Source organism: Gekko japonicus, unplaced genomic scaffold (assembly GCF_001447785.1).
Source record: "Gekko japonicus isolate JY-2015 unplaced genomic scaffold, Gekko_japonicus_V1.1 scaffold25, whole genome shotgun sequence".
NCBI classification, from domain to species: Eukaryota; Metazoa; Chordata; class Lepidosauria; order Squamata; family Gekkonidae; genus Gekko; species Gekko japonicus.
The window spans coordinates 955736-977663 of record NW_015171502.1 but is presented as its reverse complement, the minus strand read 5'-3'; the positions used below and the strand labels follow the sequence as shown (position 1 = coordinate 977663).

At 49.7% G+C, this 21928-nt stretch overlaps 1 protein-coding gene across 1 annotated transcript in view; it reads left to right on the top strand.

Moving 5' to 3' along the window:
• The window catches only part of KCNN3 (potassium channel, calcium activated intermediate/small conductance subfamily N alpha, member 3), a 206874-nt gene that overhangs the window by 141247 nt on the left and 43699 nt on the right, over nucleotides 1-21928 (top strand). The window contains exon 5 of the mRNA XM_015419135.1: nucleotides 21455-21565. Coding sequence (XP_015274621.1) covers nucleotides 21455-21565 — 111 coding nt within the window. The remainder of the gene's footprint in view (nucleotides 1-21454; nucleotides 21566-21928) is intronic.

The following is a 21928-nucleotide window of genomic DNA, read 5'->3' as shown; positions in this document are numbered from 1 at the left end:
AATATCCCAACAAGAGGTTTGAGAGATCATGGATTAATTTGTATGCAAATACACTTAAGTTTGGGATTCGCTAAATATACTTGGTGCTTTTTGAAATAAACCTCCCAATGCAATAAAAAGCTGGGTTCTGTGTGCAGTATACAAACCAAGGTGATTTGCATGCATTCGTAGCTTCTGCTGGCTACAGAGAGGACAGATTTGGTGTGTTTGTGTAGCTGTGTTGTTCTGCAGTAGAAGAGCAAAGATTCGAATCCAGTAGCACCTTATGAAGACCGGCAAGATTTCGAAGGTATATGCTTTTGAGAGTCAAAACTCTCTTCGTCAGATATGAGTAGGAATGGAGGTCTCTGAGTCCTTATATCTCCTTCCGAAGGTGGAAAAGGAATATAATGATTGCTCCCTTGAAGTATCTGAAGGGCTGTCACTTAAAAAAGGGCAGGGAGCTATTTCTGTTGACAGCGGAGGGGAGGACTCATAATAACGGGGTTAAATTACAGGTGGAAAGGTACTGCCTGGAATAGTAGGCAAACAATTTTTTTACATTAGCTGTTGTAGATTTTCCGGGCTGTATGGCCGTGGTCTTGGCATTGTAGGACGTTTCACCAGTAGCTGTGACTGGCATCCTCAAAGGTATAAACTCAGAAAGATTGAGTACTCTTTGTGTCAAGTTGAGAAGAAAAATGGTAGGGAGGTAATTTATATCTACTCAGGAAGGTGAGTTAGGGCTGAGTCATTATCTTATAGGAGTTCCCCAGGCTGTGAACATGCTAATGGAGAAGCTTTCCTGAGGAGGTTCTTTTGTATATGGATTGGCTGTTCCTGAGGAGGTTCTTTTGCATGTGGATTGGCTGCTGAAATCCTAATCTTATCTGTAGTGCTATTGTCAGACGCGGAGCCTTTTGTGTTTTTCAGGACAGGAAACCATGCCCTATTTATTTTTAAACTCTCCTCTTTCCTGTTGAAATTGTGTTTATGTTTATGAATTTCAATGGCTTCCCTGTGTAACCTGACATGGTAATTGGATGTGTTGTCCAGCCTTTCAGTGTGTTGGAACAAAATACTGTGTCCTGTTTGAGTTAGGCTATGTTCAGCCACTGCTGATGTTTCAGGTTGGCCAAGTCTGCAGTGTCTTTCATATTCTTTTATTCCGGTCTGAATGCTACGCTGTGTGGTCCTGATGTAAACCTGTCCACAACTGCATTTTTTTTTACAGTTCAGCAGTGGAATCAGGAGCTCATTAGCATAACTCATTTGCATGTGCCACACCCCCTGACATCACTGGAAGTGTGTCAGAAGGCAACACCCACCGCTCAGGCGCCACTGGACTGTTTCGGATTGCTAGCTATTGAGGGGGGAATGCGCAGATCTGCCCTCACAGAGGAAAGAGAGCTGGTACCTGAAGGCGGGCCCGGGGAGGGGCTACCTAGGGAGCACCTAGGGAGATGGTGAGCTCCCCCTCATTGGCAGTCTTCAAGCAGCTGCTGGACAGACACTTGTCAGGGGTGCTCTAGGCTGATCCTGCATCGAGCAGGGGGTTGAATTAGATCAGGCCCGTAGCTTTTGGGGAGGGGGGCTCTGCCCCTTTCTTAAAGGCACAGCCCCACAAGAATTTCTCCTGTAAATGCTTTTTTCAATCACTTTTAAAACCTATTTTTTTAAAGGCGTGTGCTCTTTTTAGCAGAGTGGGGTGCTGCAGTTGACTAATTCCGGCACTGAGCAAGGGGGTTGGAGTAGGTGACCTCTAGGATCCCTTCTAACTCTGTGTCAAGAAACTGGTCTCCTTGAAGAGCATTTTTCTGCCCCAGTCTTAGCTTTCTTGACTCTAGAAGTCGTCATCCCCACCTGCCAGCTTGTATCGGAATCGTTACTTTGGCTGGCTGAAGTGATTAACTTGCAGCCGCTGAGAACCGTCCTCTAAAGTGGTTGGCGGCTTGCAGTTTAGAGATCTATCCCGCTCACACCTTTCGGTTGGCTAAATGGGCTTTTCTTTCTGCACTGAGAACTGCAGCCCCACCAGAAAGAAATTTGCCCCACCAGCCACAAAATCCTGGCTACGGGCCTGGACTCGATCGGCCTGTATGGCCCCTTCCAACTCTGCGAGGCCATCAGGTCTGAGGGATCTCCGTTCCTACTCATCTCTGACGAAGGGAGCCTTGACTCTCAAAAGCTCACAGCTTGGAAATCTTGCTGGTCTCTATCGGGTACTGTTTTATTTTATTTTATTTTGTTAGATTTGCATCCCGCCCTCCCCACATAGCAGGCTGGGGGTGGGGAGTTTCCATCAAATATAACATAGAAATAATTATAAACAATTTAAAATCCATCAGATAAGATACAGTAAGATTCCTACTGAACTGGAATCTCGCTCCACAAAAGAGAGGGGTGGCCCAGATCCAGGGGTCATTTCCTGCGGGAGTGCACAGGAGCGGAGCTCCGGCAGTAAGGAGCCCAGGGGGCGGGGACATGCAACAGGCCCCGCCCCCTGCTCCCAGCAGCCCTCAGTCCGAGCAAGAAGCAGCCAGGTAAGTCGCAGAACCCCCCCCCCGCCTTCAGGTACAAGCTCTCCTTCCTCTGTGAGGGCAGATCTGCGTGTTCCCCCCTCCCATAGCTAGCCATCCAAAACAGTCCAGTGGCACCTTTAAGACCCAGTTTTATTCAGGTACAAGCTCTCCCTCCTCTGTGAGGACAGATCTGCACCCCCCCCCCCATAGCTAGCCATCCAAAACAGTCCAGTGGGTGTTGCCTTCTGACACACTTCTGGTTATGTCAGGGGGTGTGGCACATGCAAATAAGTTATGCTAATGAGTTATGCTAATGAGCTGCTGCACCTCTTTTTCTACGAAATGACCCCTGCCCGGATCGACAGTGAAGCTGCATCTCCTAGGGTTGCCAGGTCTGGGTTGGGAAATACCTGGAGATTTTGGGGGTGGAGCCTGAGGAGGGCGGGGTTTGGAGAGGGGGGAACCTCAGCGGGGTACAGCGCCATAGAGTCCACCTTCCGAAGCAGCCATTTTCTCCAGGGGGACTTATCTCCGTCACCCCATCAGTTGTAATCTCAGGATACCTCCAGCTACCACCTGGAGTTTGGCAACCCTAGCATCCCCCCGATCCAGTGCACACCCCCAATCTCTGGCTTTTGGGATTCCATCATTCTCCCACTTTCCTAGCTGTGGGAGGCCGGAAACGTGCCCCCCCCAGCAGTGTTCCCTCTAAGCTGAGTCAGTGTGGGCTAGCTCACAGTTCTTTAGCCTCCGGCTCACACATTTCGCTCAGGGAGGATGGCTCCGGAGCAGACAGCCAAATCGCTCACTCACAACCTTAATGCCGGTAGCTCACAAAGGAGAATTTTTGCTCACAGGACTCCACAGCTTACAGGGAGCATTTAGTTTCAAAATGTCATCTACTCGTTGCCAGCGTTGACCGTTCGCAGGGCACAGTTGCAATCTCCCAGGTGCGGCTGAAGGCTCTGCGAACTCACGCCGGGCATGCCGGAGGAAATCCCTTCAGACCCGGAGTCAGAGTGACCTTTCCCTCTCCAGCCATCCGGAAAATGAGTCTTTTAGCACCTCAGGCTTCCTCCCTGACACGGCTGGCAGACCTCAGAGCCGCGGAGACACACTCTGCAGCTCCCGCCGAGTGCAATCTTGCCACTTTGCAGCAGAGCGGGAACGGTGAGAACACACTGTTTGGCAGAAGCGACGGGACTTCTGGAGGCTATTTAAAACCAAGGGCCTTCTCAGCCGTTGCAATCTGAAGCACGCTGGGGGAAAAAAAGATAACTTCCAATGTAATGTGTGAGTGAGACAGAGGCATATCATACAGGCGCACCGGTCGGAGAACTGGGGTAGCTTTCGGGATGGAGATCGGGGCCCGGTTCAAGCCAGTTTCCTGCCCCAGGTGGAAGTTGCCCTGAACTGGCGGACCCAGCCTAGCCCGATCTCAGAAGCTAAGCAGGGTCATAAGAACACAAGAACATAAGAGAAGCCAGTGCTGGATCAGGCCAGTGGCCCACCCAGTCCAGCACTCTGTGTCACACAGTGGCCAAAAATACCAGGTGCCTTCAGGAAGTCCAGCAGCGGGGCCAGGACACTAGAAGTCCTCCCACTCTTGCGGGCCCCCCCCCCAAGCACCAAGAATACAGAGCATCCCTTGCCCCAGACTGAGAGTTCTTATCTATACCTTGTGGCTAATAGCCACTGATGGACCTCTGCTGCATGTTTATCAAATTCCCTCTTGAAGCTGTCCATGCTTGTGGCTGCCACCACCTCCTGTGGCAGTGAATTCCGTCGGCCCCGGTTAGTACTGGGATAGGAGACCACCAAGCAATGCTCCCCCTAAGCCGTGGAGTCTTGTGAGCAGAAATTCTACTTTGTGAGCCACTGGCAGTGTTCCCTCTAAGCTGAGTTAGTGTGAGCTAGCTCACAGATTTTTAACCTCCGGCTCACACCTTTCTGTCTTTGCTCAGGAAGGATGGCTCCAGAGCAAACTAATTTATGCAGTAGCCAAGTCGCTCGCTCACAACTTTAATGCCAGCAGCTCACAAAGTAGAATTTCTGCTCGCAAGGCTTCACAGCTTAGAGGGAACATTGGTCACTGGTGTTAAAGTTGTGAGTGAGCAATTTGGCTACAGCATAAATCAGTTTGCTCTGGAGCCCTCCTTCCTGAGCTAAGACAAAAATCTGTGAGCCGGAGACTAAAAAACTGAGTTAGCTCACACTAACTCAGCTTAGAGGGAACACTGCCCCCAAGGACATCCAGGGTCGCTAGGCAGAGGCAGGCAAAGGCAAGAAGAAGAAGAAGAAGAGGAGGAGGAGGAGGAGGAGATTGGATTTATATCCCGCCCATTTGGAGTCTCAGAGCGGCTTACAAACTCCTTTCCCTTCCCCTCCCCACAACAGACACCCTGTGAGGTGGGTGGGGCTGAGAGAACTCCGACACAAACTGCTCTTTCAGGAACAGCTGTGCCAGAGCTTGCGACTGACCCAAGGTCACATCAGCAGGTGCAAGTGGAGGAGTGGGGCATCAAGCCACCTCTGAATGCCTCCACCAGGGGGTGCCATAGATCGGCTGCGACTTGAGGGCAAAAAAAGAGAGAGAGGTGAAAATGACTTTCCTCTCCTAACCGGCAGTTCTGTGGCTGCAAAAGTTCGTGGGAACTGAAGATGCGGCTGAAATCACAGAGCTACAATCCTGTGAAATAAACAGCCGAGGAAACCGTCACACCATACAGTGTTAAAACACAAGGAATTGTCAATTGGTTTTGTTTTCTTTTTTTTAAAAAAAAGAAAGGCAATTTAAATTTATGACCTGGATAGCCTAGGCTAACCCGATCTCATCAGATCTCGGAAGCTAAGCAGGGTCCGCCCTGGCTGGTATTTGGATGGGAGACCACCAAGGAAGTCCGGGGTTGCTACGCAGAGGCAGGCGATGGCGAACCGCCTCTGAACGTCTCTTGCCTTGAACATCCGACGGGGTCGCCATACGTCAGGTCTGACTTGACGGTGCTTTCCACCACCAGTTTGAATTTAACAGAACGCAGGCAGTGGAAAAACGTACGAGGACGCTTAAGAACCACACACAGAACCTCAACCCGAAAACCAAGAAATCTGCACTGAGAACTAACTGTTCAGAAGCACAGATTTTGCCTGGATATTCATTTATTAAGAAGGAGGAGGAGGAGGAGGAGATTGGATTTATACCCCACCCTTCACTCGAAGTCTCAGAGCGGTTTACAAACTCCTTTCCCTTCCCCTCCCCACAACAGACACCCTGTGAGGCAGGTGGGGCTGAAAGAGCTCTTTCGAGGACTGCTCCTGAGATAACAGCTCTGACAGAACTATGGCTTGCCCAAGGTCATCTAGCAGCTGCAAGTGGAGGAGTGGGGAATCAAACCCGGTTCTCCCAGATTAGGGTTCGTGCTCCTAACCAGTATACCAAACTGGTTCTTTACTTCATTTATACCCAACCTTTCTTCCCAACAAGGACTCAAGGCAACTTACATCATTCTCCTCTCCTCCCTGTTATCCTCTCAACAACAACCCTGTGAGGTAGGTTAGGCTGAGAGTGTGCGATGGGCTTAATGTCACCCGGCAAACTTCCATGGCATCCTAGATTGACAATCTAGCCTGTATACCAGACTGGCTGTGCTACTAGTTCTAAACTGATTTTCCTGCCTTGGGCCAAGCAGAGTATGATTTGGAGGCAGAGAGAGGCAGGTTCAGGCCCGGGCATCGCCAGGCAGTGGATCTTGGGTAGGAAGCGTTGGCGAAGAACCTTTTCTGCCTGAGACTCTGGAGAGCCGCTGCTATTAGGAGACGCCGGGGATTGAACCTGGGACCTTCTGCATCCCAAGCAGATGCTCTACCACTGAGCCACCGCCCTACCCCTTAATAAGCACGTATGAAGTTGGCTCATATTGAGCTCAACCCTCGCTCCATCAAGGTCAGTGTTGTGTATTCCGACCAGCAGCGGCTCTCTAGGTGTAGTTTGGTGTAGCCAGTTTGGCGTAGTGGTTAAGAACATGGACTCTAATCCGGAAGAGCCGGGTTTGATCCCCCCACTTCTCCACATGCAGCTGCTGGTGTGACCTTGGGTCAGTCACAAGTTCTCTCAGAGCTGTTCTCTCAAGGGCAATTCCCGAGAGAGCTCTCTCAGCCCCACCTACCACAAAGGGTGTGTGTTGTGGGGAGGGGAAGGGATTGTAAGCCACTCTTAGACTCCTTCGGGTAGTGAAGGGTGGGGTACAAATCCATCTCCTCCTCCTCTTCGTCACATATCACATGCTAACTGGAGATGCCAGGGATCGAACCTGGGACCTCCTGCGAGTAAAACTGTCGCACTGCCACTGAGCCATGGCCTCACCTTTCGCCATGGGCAACGACGGATAGAGGAAGCTGCTGTTGCATTCCTTCCATCATGGGAAGATCCCTTGATTTTGCAGCCCCCCACCCCCACCCCGGGGAAGGAGCTACAATTAGAAAATTGATGGGAATCTGGGATGGAACTCCCCACTGACACACAACCACACCAGTGCTCCCTCTAAGCTGTGGAGTTTTGTGTGCAAAAATTCTACTCTGTGAGCTACTGGCATTGAAGTTGTGAGCGAGCGATTTGGCTGCTACTGCATAAATTAGTCTGCTCTGGAGCCGTCAGAGGTCATTTCGGGGGGGATTGTGGGGGATCGCAGTTCCCCCGGGTGAGGTACGGGGGCGGGGCACATGACGAAGCCCCGCCCCCTGCTTCCGGCCGCCCCGCTTCCGGCCCTCATTCAGCCAGGAGGAGGCAGGAGAAGAGGGAGGGTAAGTTGCTTCCTCCCTGCCTCTCCCCACCCCTGCCTGCCTGGGGCCAGGGAGGGCCTTTGCGGGGCTTCCTTGCACTCCCGCTGGCCTTGCAGGTCCGCCGCCGGGCCCCTCATGGGGCTCGGAAGTGGAGCTGCAAGGCCGGCGCCAGCGGCCGGGACCGTTGGGGGCGGGGTGTGTGGCCTTATGACACAATTCCGGTGATGTCAGGGGGTGTGGCCTTTTGACACACTTCCGGTGATGTCAGGGGGTGTGGCATATGCTAATGAGTTCCCCTAGCTCTTTTTCTACGAAACGACCCCTGTGCTACTGCATAAATTATTCTGCTCTGGAGCCGTCCTTCCTGAGCTAAGACAAATAGGTGTGAGCCGGAGGCTAAAAAACTGTGAGCGGGCTCACACTCACTCTGCTTAGAGGGAACACTGAACCACACACCCCCTGCCTGGACCTTGCTGCTTTGAGATCACAGTGGGAGGCGTGTGCATGGGTGGATCGTGTCTGCCCTTGCCCTGCTTAGGGGAGCACGCTCCTTGAAGTCGGCAGCCGCCTGTTCCTTTGGGCCGGCCCAGCCTCAAGGGACACTTTCCCCCATTGCATCCTAACATGATTTTTTAATCTTTTAGCAGAGGGTCTTCAGGAAACTGCTGACTCTTACAGATCCGTACCCTGGGGCAATTCCTTTAGTGTTCTCGCTCTCCCTCTCTCTTGGCAACAAGAGCGTTTTGTTTAAAACGAACGGCAATTAAAAGGCTCTTCTGCCTTCCGAGAATCCAGGAGGGTTGGGGGGGTTAGGGTGCCGGGAGGGGGGCTCCGATACAACAGCACGGAACACTGATTGAGCCGGGCTTTGGGGAACGCTCCCGAATTCAGATCAGACTGGAGCTGTTAATTAAAGACCGTGGCGCCGAGATTGGCTTTCAGGAGCTGCGAATCCCTGGGGTGTGTGTGTGTGACAGGACGGGAGAGAAGAACCGAAATGAAAGGGAGGGGGCCTTCGTTTCTCAAGCGTGCCATGAACCGGCTCTTTCCGTGCCGAGTGTTTCAACCCTTTCAGGCACTCGCCTGCGTGGCAGGTGACAGCTGTCTGTCTTGAGCAAGAGGGGGAAACCCGCCCTTGGAGCTGTCCCTGGGCCAGGCTGGCCTTCCTGCCACCCCATCAGGTCACGGTTGGGCTGTAATCGCTCGGATAAACAGGCAAAGCTGGCTGTTGCTGTTTGGAGCGAGAGGATGGCGCTGCCGGCGAGCTGGCCCGGTCACATTCCCCAACTGGCCTCTTGTGCGTTCTACCAAGTGGCTTTGGAATGGCTGCACATGAAGCTGCCTTGTACTGAATCAGACCCTCAGTCCATCAAGGTCAGTGTTGTCTACTCAGACTGGCAGCAGCTCTCCAGGGTGGAATCATAGAATGATAGAATCATAGCAATAGGGCTGTATGGTGCTCGGATAGATGTCAAACTGTTAGTAATTATCTTAGTTGCTATATGTAGAAATCTAGAACCAATAAGTATGTGTCGTATGTAATTTTTTTTTACAAAAACAATAAGAAGATTTAACAATAGAATCATAGAATCATAGAGAGTTGGAAGGCTAGATTTAGAATCGTAGAGTTGGAAGGTCAGATTTAAAATCATAGAATCATAGAGTTGGAAGGCTAGATTTAGAATCATAGAATCGTAGAGTTGGAAAGCTACATTTAGAATAATAGAATCGTAGAGTTGGAAGGCTAGATATAGAATCATAGAATCGTAGAGTTTGAAGGCTAGATTTAGAATCGTAGAATCGTAGAGTTGGAAGGCTAGATTTAGAATTGTAGAGTTGGAAGGCTACATTTAGAATCATAGAATCGTAGAGTTGGAAGGTCAGATTTAGAATCGTAGAATCATAGAGTTGGAAGGCTAGATTTAGAATTGTAGAATCTTAGAGTTGGAAGGCTAGGTTTAGAATCATACAATCGTAGAGTTGGAATGGTAGATTTAGAATCGTAGAATTGTAGAGTTGGAAGGCTAGATATAGAATCGTAGAATCGTAGAGCTGGAAGGTCAGATTTAGAATCGTAGAATCATAGAGTTGGAAGGCTAGATTTAGAATTGTAGAATCGTAGAGTTGGAAGGGTAGATTTAGAATCGTAGTTGGAAGGCTACATTTAGAATCATACAATCGTAGAGTTGGAAGGCTAGATTTAGAATTGTAGAATCGTAGAGTTGGAAGGCTAGGTTTAGAATTATAGAATCGTAGAGTTGGAAGGGTAGATTTAGAATCATTGAATCGTAGAGTTGGAAGGGTAGCTTTAGAATCGTAAAATTGTAGAGTTGGAAGGCTAGATTTAGAATCGTAGAATTGGAAGGTCAGATTTAGAATCATAGAATTGTAGAGTTGAAAGGGACCTCCAGGGTCATCTAATCCAACCCCCCACACAATGCAGGGAATTTTCAAATACCTCCCCCCCCAGTGACCCCTGCTCTAGGCCCAGAAGATTGGAATAACAAATATATACACTGCAAAAACCTTTTTTTGTAAGTGAATGTGTTCTATTTGTTAACTACCATCTTATAAAGTGCATTGTGTGCTATTATAATATCCTAAAACAGGATACCTGGCCAAACTTGCCTGGAGAACAATTGCTTCCTGACCCCAAAGCAGTAGAGGTCTTTCACATCACCTACTGCCAGATCATTTTACCTGGAGATGGCAGGGATTGAACTTGTGATCTTCTGCATACCAGTGGGGAGAAAAGTGGGGTACAAATGAAGTGAATAAATAAATTAAATAAGTCTTACCTACTCTGGCTGGCAGCAGGGTTTGATTCCCCACTCCTCCACTTGCAGCCAGCTGGGTGACCTTGGGTCAGTCACAAGTTATCTTGGAGCTGTTCTCTTAAGGGCAGTTCTCGAAAGAGCTCTCTCAGCCCCGCCTACCTCCCAGGGTGTCTGTTGTGGGGAGGGGAAGGAGTTTGTAAGCCGCTCTGAGACTCCGAGTGAAAGGCAGGGTATAAATCCAATCTCTTCTCTTCTTCACATCCCCTATTAGGAGACACTGGGGATTGCACCTGGGACCTTCTGCACGCCAGGCAGATGCTCTACCGCTGAGCCCTGGCTGTGCTGGCGTTGCCCACGATAAGAAAGCAAAAGGGCTGGGGTGCATATGTAAGCATACAATCCAGGGTACCCTACCAGGCTGCAGCTCTGTGGTTTCCCTGTCCCCATCGTGGAGAGAGGGGAGCATTTTCTCTTTTTGCATGTTTGCTGCGGGAACAGCTGTTGTGAAAGAGCAGCCGCACAACCGGTTGGCTCCTTTTTTTGCATCTGAACGTAACCTCGGTTCTGAACTCGTGCCACGGTCTGCACATGAATAGAGATGAGAATGGGGGGAATACACCGGCATGGCTTTCTCAGTGGTGGCCCCCAGACTGCGGCGTTCTCTCCCCAAAGACTGGCAGCCGCTCTCCAGGGTCTTTCACATCACCTTACCCTTTCGACTGTAGATGCTGGGGATTGAACCTGGGACCTTCTGCATTCCAAGCAGATGCTCTACTCAGTCTGACTGTGGCTCTTCAGGGTCTCAGGCAGAGGTCTTTCACATCACCTGTTGCCTGGGATGGTGTGGTTAAGTGCCAGTTTGGTGTAGTGGTTAAGCGCGTGGACTCTAATCTGGGAGAACCGGGCTTGATTCCCCACTCCTCCACTTGCACCTGGCTGGATGACCTTGGGCAAGCCGTAGTTCTGATAAGAGCTGTGTTAGGGATTCTGAGATTCGAGATCGATGGTCGTTTTGCAAACACAAGAGTCACATTAGTTAAAGGAAAAATATCTTTACTACAAAACAAATCATTGGTAACTTGCAGTTACTTTCAGCACTACATACTAACGGCTACATCTTTCTATCTACCCAGTGGCTTCAAGAGAGCGCTTCCTGTGCTTCACACAAAGGGCCATCAAGCTTGTGAATACATTAATGCTAGATCAAAGCATTTCCACAAACAAGTTGTTGGTTGACCAATACAAAAGCTACAGGTCACTTCATTAGACTAAGCAACTCCCTCAAATTTTCCCGCCGTAGAATACATTATGTAACACAACATCCTGTTTCCTGACAAACAACATTTAACTCTGAATTGACTGAAGTGTAGCAACTTGAAACTCCAACAAGCTGTCCTTGAAAAAGAGCAAGTTCTGTCAGAGCTCTCTCAGCCCCACCTACCTCACAGGGTGTCTGTTGTGGGGAGGGGAAGGGAAAGGAGTTTGTAAGCTGCTCTGAGACTCCCTTGGGTAGTGAAGGGTGGGGTATAAATCCAATCTCTTCCTCCTCCTCCTCCTCCTCCTTGCAACTGGAGATGCTGGGGATTGAATCTGGGACCTTCTGCATTCCAAGCAGATGCTCTGCCAGTGAGTCACTGTCTTCCAATAATGCACTAGTCAGTGGTGGAATTGCTTTGTATCCTAACACAATTTCCAGTCCCCAAGCATTACTTTTTCAGAGCTAAAAATGGAACAGATGGTCAAGACGCTAAGCAAACCAAATGAAAATTGTTTTTGAGGCCACAGTGGTTTGTGCTCACACAGGGTATACCCCCATCTCCACCACCACGCACTGGCCGGAGAGGAAGGGGGTGCCATTTCTATCAGGTGATGGGAGGCTGTCACGGAGCTGAGGGGCCACAGCTACTGGATGGTGCAGGCGTGCAGCTTTGGAGTGGGCGATGGAATCCAGTGTGAGCTTGGGGTGATGACATCATTTGCTGATGCCCGCTCATTATTTGGGCACCTGGCGTGGTGCTACAGTGTTTGCGCCTGGCAGCTCCCTCGTGGCCTGCTTGCGAACACTATTCTACTCTATGTTTGAGGCCAGTAGCAATGTAGAGACCAACAAAACCTGGGTTTGGGCCACTGTGTGACACAAGAGTGTTGGACTGGATGGGCCACTGGCCTGATCCAACTTGGCTTCTCATATGTTCTTGGGGCTTGGGGGGGGGCAACAGAGGGAGGGCTGGTGGATTTCTGGCCCTACTGGTGGACCTCTTGATGGCACCTGGGTTTTGGCCACTGTGTGACAAAAGAGTGTTGGACTGGAGGGGCCACTGGCCTGATCCAACTTGGCTTCTCATATGTTCTTGGGGCTTGGGGGGGGGCAACAGAGGGAGGGCTGGTGGATTTCTGGCCCTACTGGTGGACCTCTTGATGGCACCTGGGTTTTGGCCACTGTGTGACACAAGCGTGTTGGACTGGATTCTCTTATGTTCTTGGTGATGATTTTAGTTTTCACCTGCATAGCCAGTCAGTTCCCCAGTGACCAATCAGAAGCTGTGCTGGGCAGGAGTTCCATCTAGCCCCTCTCACTTCCTTAAAACACTTGGTGGGCGCCTTGGTGGCCATGGTGGTGCCCATGGGCACCGTGTTGGGGAACCCTGACTTAGCTGCTCCAAAAGCATCTCACATGTAAGCAGTGTCCATCTGCTGTGCTGCTTCGTGCTAGCAACAGAATGCGGCTCTAGATGGACCTCTTGGTCCGATCCGGCAACCCAGTCCTTATGTCCTCCTTAACTGTGAAAGAACATGAGAACATAAGAGAAGCCAATGTTGGATCAGGCCAGTGGCCCATCCAGTCCAACACTCTGTGTCACACAGTGACCAAAAATACCAGGTGCCATCAGGAGGTCCAGCAGTGGGGCCAGGACACTAGAAGCCCTCCCATGGCTGCCCCCCCCCCAAGCACCAAGAATACAGAGCATCACTAGCCCCAGACCGAGCGTTCCCATCTATACCTTGTGGCTAATAGCCACTGATGGACCTCTGCTCCATATGCTTATCTAATTCCCTTTTGAAGCCGTCCATGCTTGTTGCCACCGCCACCTCCTGTGGCAGTGAATTCCATGTGTTCATCACTCTTTGGGTGAAGAAGGACTTCCTTTTATCTGTTCTAACCCGACCGCTCGGCAATTTCATGGAGTGCCCACGACTTCTTGTATTGTGAGAAAGGGAGAAAAGTACCTCTTTCTCTACCTGCTCTATCCCATGCATAATCTTATAAACCCCGATCAGATCATGTCACCCCTCAGCCGTCGTTTCTCCAAGTTAAAGAGCCCCAAGAGCTCTTCTTTTGCATACTCACTATTACGAGAACTAAGCACTGAGGCAACACCCTTACACTTAAGAACATAAGAGAAGCCAGAGTTGGATCAGGCCAATGGTCCATCCAGTCCAACACTCTGTCACACAGTGGCCAAAAATACCAGGTGCCATCAGGAGGTCCAGCAGTGGGGCCGGGACACTAGAAACCCTCCCACTGTTGCCCCCCCCAAGCACCAAGAATACAGGGCATCCCTTGCCCCAGACCGAGAGTTCCTATCTATGCCTTGTGGCTAATAGTCACTGATGGACCTCTGCTCCATATGCTTATCTAATTCCCTCTTGAAGCCGTCCGTGCTTGTAGCCGCCATCACCTCCTGTGGCAGTGAAATGGAACCTCCATGTTCAGAGGCAGTCTACCCCCAAGTGCCCGGGAGCTGTGGTTAAACAGCAGGAGAGAGCTGTTTGCTTCCCACAAGCACCTTGGGCTGGCTGCCGCTGGAAGCAGGATACTGGACTAGACGATTCCATCTGGCAACCCTCTTTTTAAAGTACTTAACAACTTTGGATGCTTTTTATTCCCTCTGCTTCTCCCTGTCGCTATTGTCCTTGCTCTGCCCTATTTTTATTTATTTAATGACTTACTTCCTGCCTTTCCCGACGTGGCTTGTGAAAACGGGCGCGTGCCAGCGCTGTAACTGTACTCCCCTCCTTCTCGGTGGTGGCTATTAATAAATCCGCCGCCCAAGTGATTTGTTTACCGTGCCTAGCCATTTGGGTGCTTCATCATATCTGTTGGGCTCTCGAAGGCCGTGTGTTGCTTTTTGATTTGTTAGTTCGGTTAAACAGGCTTTGGAGTGTCTCGGTGGCTGAGCGGGGTGGGGGTGGGGGTGGAGAGCGGCCTATTTCAGAACCTTGGAGAGCGTCTCAGCTGCATTGCATCTGTGGAGAGCCCTTTGCATTAAGATCCTCATCGCTATGCATAGCCCGGAGATCTCTCCCTGGACTGGAGCAAGACTGAATCCATCCCCTCTTCTAAGTCTAGCGTCCTCCAAATTTGTGCTGTGAGAGAAGACGGCTAATGTGTGTTAAGTGTTGTCAAGTCGCTTCCAACTTTTGTTTGTTGTTGTTGTTCAGTCGCACATTCGAGTCTGACTCTTCGCGACCCCATGGACCACATCACGCCAGGCCCTCCTGTCTTCCGACGTGCTCTGAAGTTTGCACAATTTCATGTTCGTTGCATCTATGACACTGTCTAACCATCTCATCCTTTGCCTCCCCCTTCTTCTTTGACCTTCAGTCTTTCCCAGCATCAGGGTCTTCTCCAGTGAGTGCTCCCTTCTCATTGGGTGGCCAAAGTATTTGAGCTTCAGCTTCAGTATCTGGCCTTCCAGGGAATAGTCAGGGTTGATTTCTTTTAGGATTGACTGATTCGATCTCCTTGCAATCCAAGGGACTCTCAAGAGTCTTCTCCAGCACCATAATACAAAAGCATCTATTCTTCGGTGCTCGGCCTTCCTTATAGTCCAACTCTCGCAGCCATACATGATTACTGGGAATACCATGGCTTTGACCATACGGACTTTTGTTGGCAGGGTGATGTCTCTACTTTTTATCATGCTGTCTAGGTTTGCCATCGCTTTCCTCCCAAGGAGCAGGCATCTTTTAATTTCATGGCTGCTGTCACCGTCTGCAGTGATCTTGGTTCCCAGGAACGTGAAGTCTGTCACTGCTTCCACAACTTCCCCTTCTATTTGCCAAGGAGTGATGGGGCCGGATGCCGTGATCTTAGTTTTTGATGTTGAGTTTCAAGCCGACGTTTGTGCTCTCCTCTTTCACCCTCAGCAAGAGACAATGGCGACCCTATAAATTAACATCCTCCAAAACGCCCTCTCATTAACAGCCTTGCTCAGGTCTTGCAAACTGAAGGCTGTGGCTTCCTTGCTTGAGTCAATCTGTCTCATGTCAGCTCTTCCTTTTTTCCTTCTGCCTTCCACTTTTCCTACCATTATTGTACTGATGTGGCTTCCCCGGGGGCATGGGCTGCGGTCCAGCAGGACAGGTCATAGGCAAGGTTGCAGAGAGTAACCAAAGTCCAGTCCAAAAAAGTCCAGTCAAGGGTCAAGGAGTTCAAGGCAGCAAGTCCAGTCCGAGGTCAGGGAAGTGGACTTGCTGCATCCACAAGCTGCTGCTTCTCCCCAGCTGAATTTATAGCCAAGTCTTAATGAGCTAAAGTCCCAGCCAGTTCCTTGGCAGTCGTCCTGAAATTACTCATTCGTCTCTTCAATTGACAGCTGACGACAGGCCATGAGTCTCGCACTTTTTCTCCTTTCTTGCAACTCTAAGCGTTTCCGACAGCGTCGGTGCTGCAAGGGTGTGGGTGAGCTAGGTGGGCTGGAAGTGGCTTCTGAAGACTTGTTTACTGCTTCAGAGCTACAAGGTGTCGGCTCAGTTTCAGCTGTAGGCTGTGACTCCTGATCAGCCGGTAACCTGATCTCCTTCTGGCTCAGAGCCAGCTGCAGCGCGGTGCTCAGTTACCAGCTCAGGGCTAGCAGGTAGCTCTTCGTCTGAGAAATCTGAGCCATCACTCAGCACAGACTGACTTACAACAATTATTGTCTTTTCCAGTGACCCTTGTCTTATCTCAGTGTCACCAATGTATGATAGCCTCGGTTTAGTCATTTTAGCTTCCAGGGAGAGCTCAAGATTTCATTTGATCTAGAACCCACTGATTTGTCTTTTTGGCAGTCCATTCTCCAACATACTAATGGGGAATGTTATAGTATGAATTATCTCAATCTTGGTCCTTACACTTAAGAATCTTTTTTGTCTCCTTCATGGCCGCCTTTCCGAGTCTCAATCCCCCACTCTTCCACATGAAGCCAGCTGGGTGACCTTGGATCAGTCACAAGTTCTCTCAGAGCTCTTCCTCTCAAGAACAGTTCTCAGGAGAGCTCTCTCAGCCCCACCTACCTCATAGGGTGTCTGTTAACATAAGAACACAAGAACATAAGAGACGCCAATGTTGGATCAGGCTAGTGGCCCATCCCGTCCAACACTTTGTGTCATACAGTGGCCAGAAATACCAGGTGCCATCAGGAGGTCCACCAGTGGGGCCAGGACATTAGAAGCCCTCCCACTGCTGACCCCCCCAAGCACCAAGAAGACAGAGCATCACTTGCCCCAGAGTCCCTATCTATACCTTGTGGCTAATAGCCACTGATGAACCTCTGCTCCATATGCTTATCTAATTCCCTTTTGAAGCCGTCCATGCTTGTAGCCGTCACCACCTCCTGTGGCAGTGAATTCCATGTGTTAATCACTCTTTGGGTGAAGAAGTACGTCCTTTTATGTGTTCTAACCTGACTGCTCAGCAATTTCATGGAGTGCCCACGAGTTCTTGTATTGTGAGAAAGGGAGAAAAGTACCTCTTTCTCTACCTGCTCTTTCCCATGCATAATCTTATAAACCTTGATCATGTCACCCCTCAGTCGTTGTTTCTCCAAGCTAAAGAGCCCTAAGCGCTGTTGCGGGGAGAGGAAGGGCAGGAGATTGTAAGGCGCTCTGAGACTCCCATGTGAAGGGTGGGGTATAAATCCAATCAGGGTATAATCTCCTTCTGATTTCTTGGTTGCAGTCTCACTTTTGGTGGAGCCAAGGAACAGAAAATCTTGAACAACTTCAATTTCTTCATCGTCAACCTCAAAGTTGTGTGATTCTCCCGTAGTTGTAACTTTCATCTTGTTGATGTTCAGCTGCTTTTGGCATTCTCAGTTTTAACCTTCATTACTTCAAGCCTTCAAGTCACTTCAAGCCTTCACTTATCTTCTGCCGATGATGTGGTATCATCTGCATATCTCAAATTGTTAATGTTCCTTCTGCCAGTTTTGACTCCACCTTCATCAAAATCTGATCCAGCTTTCCTTGTGAGATGTTCTGCATATAGATTGAAGAGACGGGGAGATAAAATACGTCCTTGTCTAATACCATCCTGTTTCTCCATACAGTGCCCCAAGAATAGCCTCTTGTCCAGAATACAGGCTGAGCATCAGAACAATCCAATGTTTTAGCACACCCATTTCTGTTAAAACCAACCAGAACTTTTCATGATCCACGCAGTCAAGTCAAGTTGGATAAGTAACAGCTGCTGTAAACTTTGAAATTGCCAACTTGTAGAGGGGTCTGCTGCTGTGTCTCTGTGCGAGTCACTGCTCTGGGTGTGGGTTTTGTTTATTTCATGTATTATTTCAGTTTCTGTGCTGCCCCTCCCTCACAACGTGGGGCTCAGGGCAATTCGCAGCAGTGTAAAAACAAAGGTAATAAATGTAGTTAAAGCCGTATAAAAATACAAAGTATAAAAAGTGAACGATTTACAACGGTTGTTTCTGGCATCTGGGCGCAAACAAGCCACTTTCCCCCCTGCGAACTGGCAGATTCATCAAGCAGTTCTCTCAGAGCTCTCTCAGCCCCACCTACCTCACAGGGTGTTTGTTGTGGGGAGGGGAAGGGGATTGTAAACTGCTCTTGAGACTTCGAGTGAAGGGCGGGGTATAAATCCAATCTCCATCAAGACGATGAAGTGGAGAGGCGGGGCTGAGAAAGAACTGCTCGTGAGAGAACAGCTCTGAGAGAACTTGTGATTGACCCAAGGTCACACCAGCCGCTGCGTGTGGAGGAGTGGGGACTCAAACCCGGTTCACCCAGATTAGAGTCCGCGCTCCTAACCGCTACACCCAAACTGGGTCTCCTGCCCATCCCGTCTCCGCACAAATTGCTGCCTTGTTCCAAACCAGAGGAACCATCACAACTGGTGATCTGTCCAGAGGCAAAGCAAGGTTGTCCGCTCTGGGAACAGCAAGTCTTACTTCTCTGCAGAGTTCAGGTTGAGGTCTAGAATGGGACGGCTCCAGGTTTAATTCTTTAAAAAAGAATATGTGCCATGCTGCAGCTACCAGAAGACAAAGAGTGCTACAGCTTCTGGCCATCAGTTGGATGAGGGACGCTTCGGCTTCAGTCCAGGCCTTCCTGCTTGTGTATGCGCTGTGTGTGTGTGGGCTCAATGAAGCTCTCTGGTCAGCAGGAGATTCCCAGTGTACATAACGCCTGGCAGATTTATTTATTTGAAACATTTGCTGGGCCACCTTTCTACCTTGCAGAACTCCAGGCGACTTGCAGTGCAATTAAAATGACAGTTGTTTTTTTTAATTCATTCAGATGAGGCCACAGACGTCAGTGTTCCTTCTAAGCTGAGTTGGTGTGAGCTAGCTCACAGTTTTTTAGCCTCCGGCTCACACGTTTTTGCCTCGGCTCAGGAAGGAGGGCTCCAGAGCAAACTAGTTTATGCAGTGGCCAAATCGCTTGCTCCCAGGTTTCATGCCAGTAGCTGAGAAAGTAGAATTTTTGCTCACGAGACTCCACAGCTTAGAGGGAGCATTGACAGACATCCCAATCCACTCTGGCCTCCCCTGCCGACAATGCTGGCTCCTAAACAGTCCAAACTGAGCATCTCTGTTGAGGCATTCCCACGCTGGTTATTGTCTTGTTCAGGGCTTTTCTTTTTCTCCTTGGGAAAAGAGGTGCCAGGACTCTCGAGGGAAATAAAGTTTTCAATCTGTATGCTGAGAACTCACAAACTTTTAAACATTTTAAAAATAATTCTGTCGAAGAGGTTCCAGAACTCTGTTCCGGCGCATTCCCCCAGAAAGAAAGCCGTGGCGTTGCCGATTTTAATATTGATATGGGTATGTTGTAATTGTTTCACTTACACATCGTCATTGAGTTACAACTTTGGCGTGGCCTGCAGCCCGCCTTGAGCCCACTTGCGGGGAGGGCAGGATAGAGATCCAATGCTCTTGAGACTTCAAGTGAAGGGAGGGGTATAACTCCAATCTCCATTAAGAAGATGAAGTGGAGAGGCAGGGCTGAGAGAGAACTGCTCGTGAGAGAACAGCTCTGAGAGAACTTGTGACTGACCCAAGGTCACACCAGCCGCTGCATGTGGAGGAGTGGGGAATCAAACCCGGTTCTCCCAGATTAGAGTCCGCGCTCCTAACCACTACACAAAATTATTTACATTATTTATTTTATCGGACTCCCTCCCCTGCACCTCAAGGCTCAGGGCGGGTAACAAGACGTTGAAACAGTGTCGTAATTGGTTATTAAAACAATCTCATATACAAGCAGCGATAAAATCAGACGGCGACGTAGGCACTAATACAATTTATCTAGGTGAGGTTGTGCAAGCGGTGTGTTTGTAAAAAGCTGGAACACGTTGCAGTTGAGTGGCGGGTGGGGGAGAGACTTTGGTGGTGGTGGTGGTTGTTCAGTCGCACGGTCGAGTCCGACTCTTCGCGACCCCAGGGACCCCATCACGCCAGGCCCTCCTGTCTTCCACCGTCCTCCGGAGTTTCATGTTCGTTGCCTCGATAACACTGTCTCACCATCTCATCCTCTGCCATCCCCGTCTTCTTTGACCTTCAGTCTTTCCCAGCATCAGGGTCTTCTCCAGCGCGTGGTCCCTTCTCATTGGGTGGCCAAAGTATTTGAGCTTCAGTATCTGGCCTTCCAGGGAACAGTCAGGGTTGATTTCCTTTACGATGGACTGATGCGATCTCCTTGCAGTCCAAGGGACTCTCAAGAGAGACCGGGGGAGGCCAAATTTGAAGGAAACTTTACCGCCTCGGCCGTATGCCTTTCAAGCATGTTCATTAATCTTCAGATACATAATTCTTATATACACAGATTGTACCCTCGATAAAGTCATAAGACAAATTCATAAGGTGCCATATAACTCACCATACAATTATGGATGTTTGAAATATCGTTAGAGAACTTTAAAAAAACATCCGTTTTCAAGGTTCGGGAAAGATCAGACATTATCTGAGACTCTCCATTTTGCAGCAGTACGTTTTTGAAATGGGACTAACATGGCGCCGTATGAATTTGTCTTGTGACTTTAGGGAGGATGCAGTTTGTGTGTATAAGAATGATGTATCTGAAGATTAATGAACATATTTGAAATTTGTATTAGTAATTTGGTCACAGTAACTTCTGTGGTTTTGTTGTTGTGCGTTTTTCTTGTGAGCTTCTCTCTCTCTCTCTTTTGCTTGTTCAGCCGTATGCCTGGCGGAACATTTCTCTTTTACAGGCCCCGTGGAATTGCATCAGGTTCCACAGGGCCCAGATCTCATTTGGAAGCACATTTCACCAGGCTGGGGCCAGAGCAGAGAAGGCCCTGGCCCGGGTTGAGGCAAGACGGGTATTTTTGGTGCTGGGGATCACCAGAAGGTTGTTGTTCGTAGAGTGCAATGCTCTCTGGGGGGCGTACAAGGAGAGACGGTCTCGAAGATATGTTGGACCCAGACTGTGTAGGGCTTTGAAGGTTAAAATCTCCGATTAGGACTGCCAATACATTTAAATTAGAAGAAGAAGAAGAAGAAGAAGGAGAGATTGGATTTCTCCCCCGCCCTCCACTACCCCAAGGTGTCTCAGAGCGGCTTACAAACTCCTCTCCCTTCCCCTCCCCACAACAGGTAGTCAGCCGTGTTGGTCTGAAGCAGAAGAACAAATTTAGAGTCCAGTTCATTCAAGGTATGAGCCAGTTTGGTGTAGTGGTTAAGTGTGCGGACTCTAATGTGGGAGAACCGGGTTTGATTCCCCACTCCTCCACTGGCACCTGGCTGGATGACCTTGGGCAAGCCGTAGTTCTGATAAGAGCTGTTCCTGAAAAAGGGCAGTTTCTTGACAAGAGCTCTCTCAGCCCCACCCGCCTCACAGGGTGTCTGTTGTGGGGAGGGGAAGGGAAAGGAGATTGTAGGCTGCTCTGAGACTCCTTCCGGTAGTGAAGGGCGGGGCATAAATCCATTCGCTTCTTCACCTCCCTGCGGAGGATGTTCCATAATTGTGAGGCTGCCTAGGGCTGCCACCAAAAAGGCCCTTTCTCACGTGCCCACCAGCCGATATTTTTTTTTATTTGTGGGACAGTCCGGAGGGACCCCTGAGGGATCTTTGGGCATGACGAAGCACATGTCCAATGCTCTGGGTTGGATTCCTGATCTAACTCTTGGTTTTTTCTTTTCTCCCCCCACCTGCCAGGGGGCTGGCTGCACCGCCCTGGTTGTGGCTGTCGTGGCCCGGAAGTTGGAGCTCACCAAAGCTGAGAAACACGTGCACAACTTCATGATGGACACGCAACTCACCAAGCGGGTAAGCGACCGAGCGGCGGCGGACAGTTCCTTCCTGGAAAGGGCCGGGATCCATGGGGCTCTTCCACATCGCCCCGACAATGTGTTTTATTGAAATATTTATTTCCCTGCTGTGACTCATAGTGCTAGGAGGGGGATAAATAAGAGCATTAACAGGAAAGAATCAGTGGTCCATCTGGTTCAGTATCCTGTCTCCAGGGGTCATTTCCTACAGGAGTGGAGCTCCGGCAGTAAAGAGCCCAGGGGGCAGGCACATGCAACAAGCTCCACCCCCTGCTCCCAACAGCCCTCAGTCAGAGCAAGAAGCAGCCAGGTAAGCTGCAGAGCCCGGCCCCCCGGTCCAAAACAGTCCAGTGGCACCTTT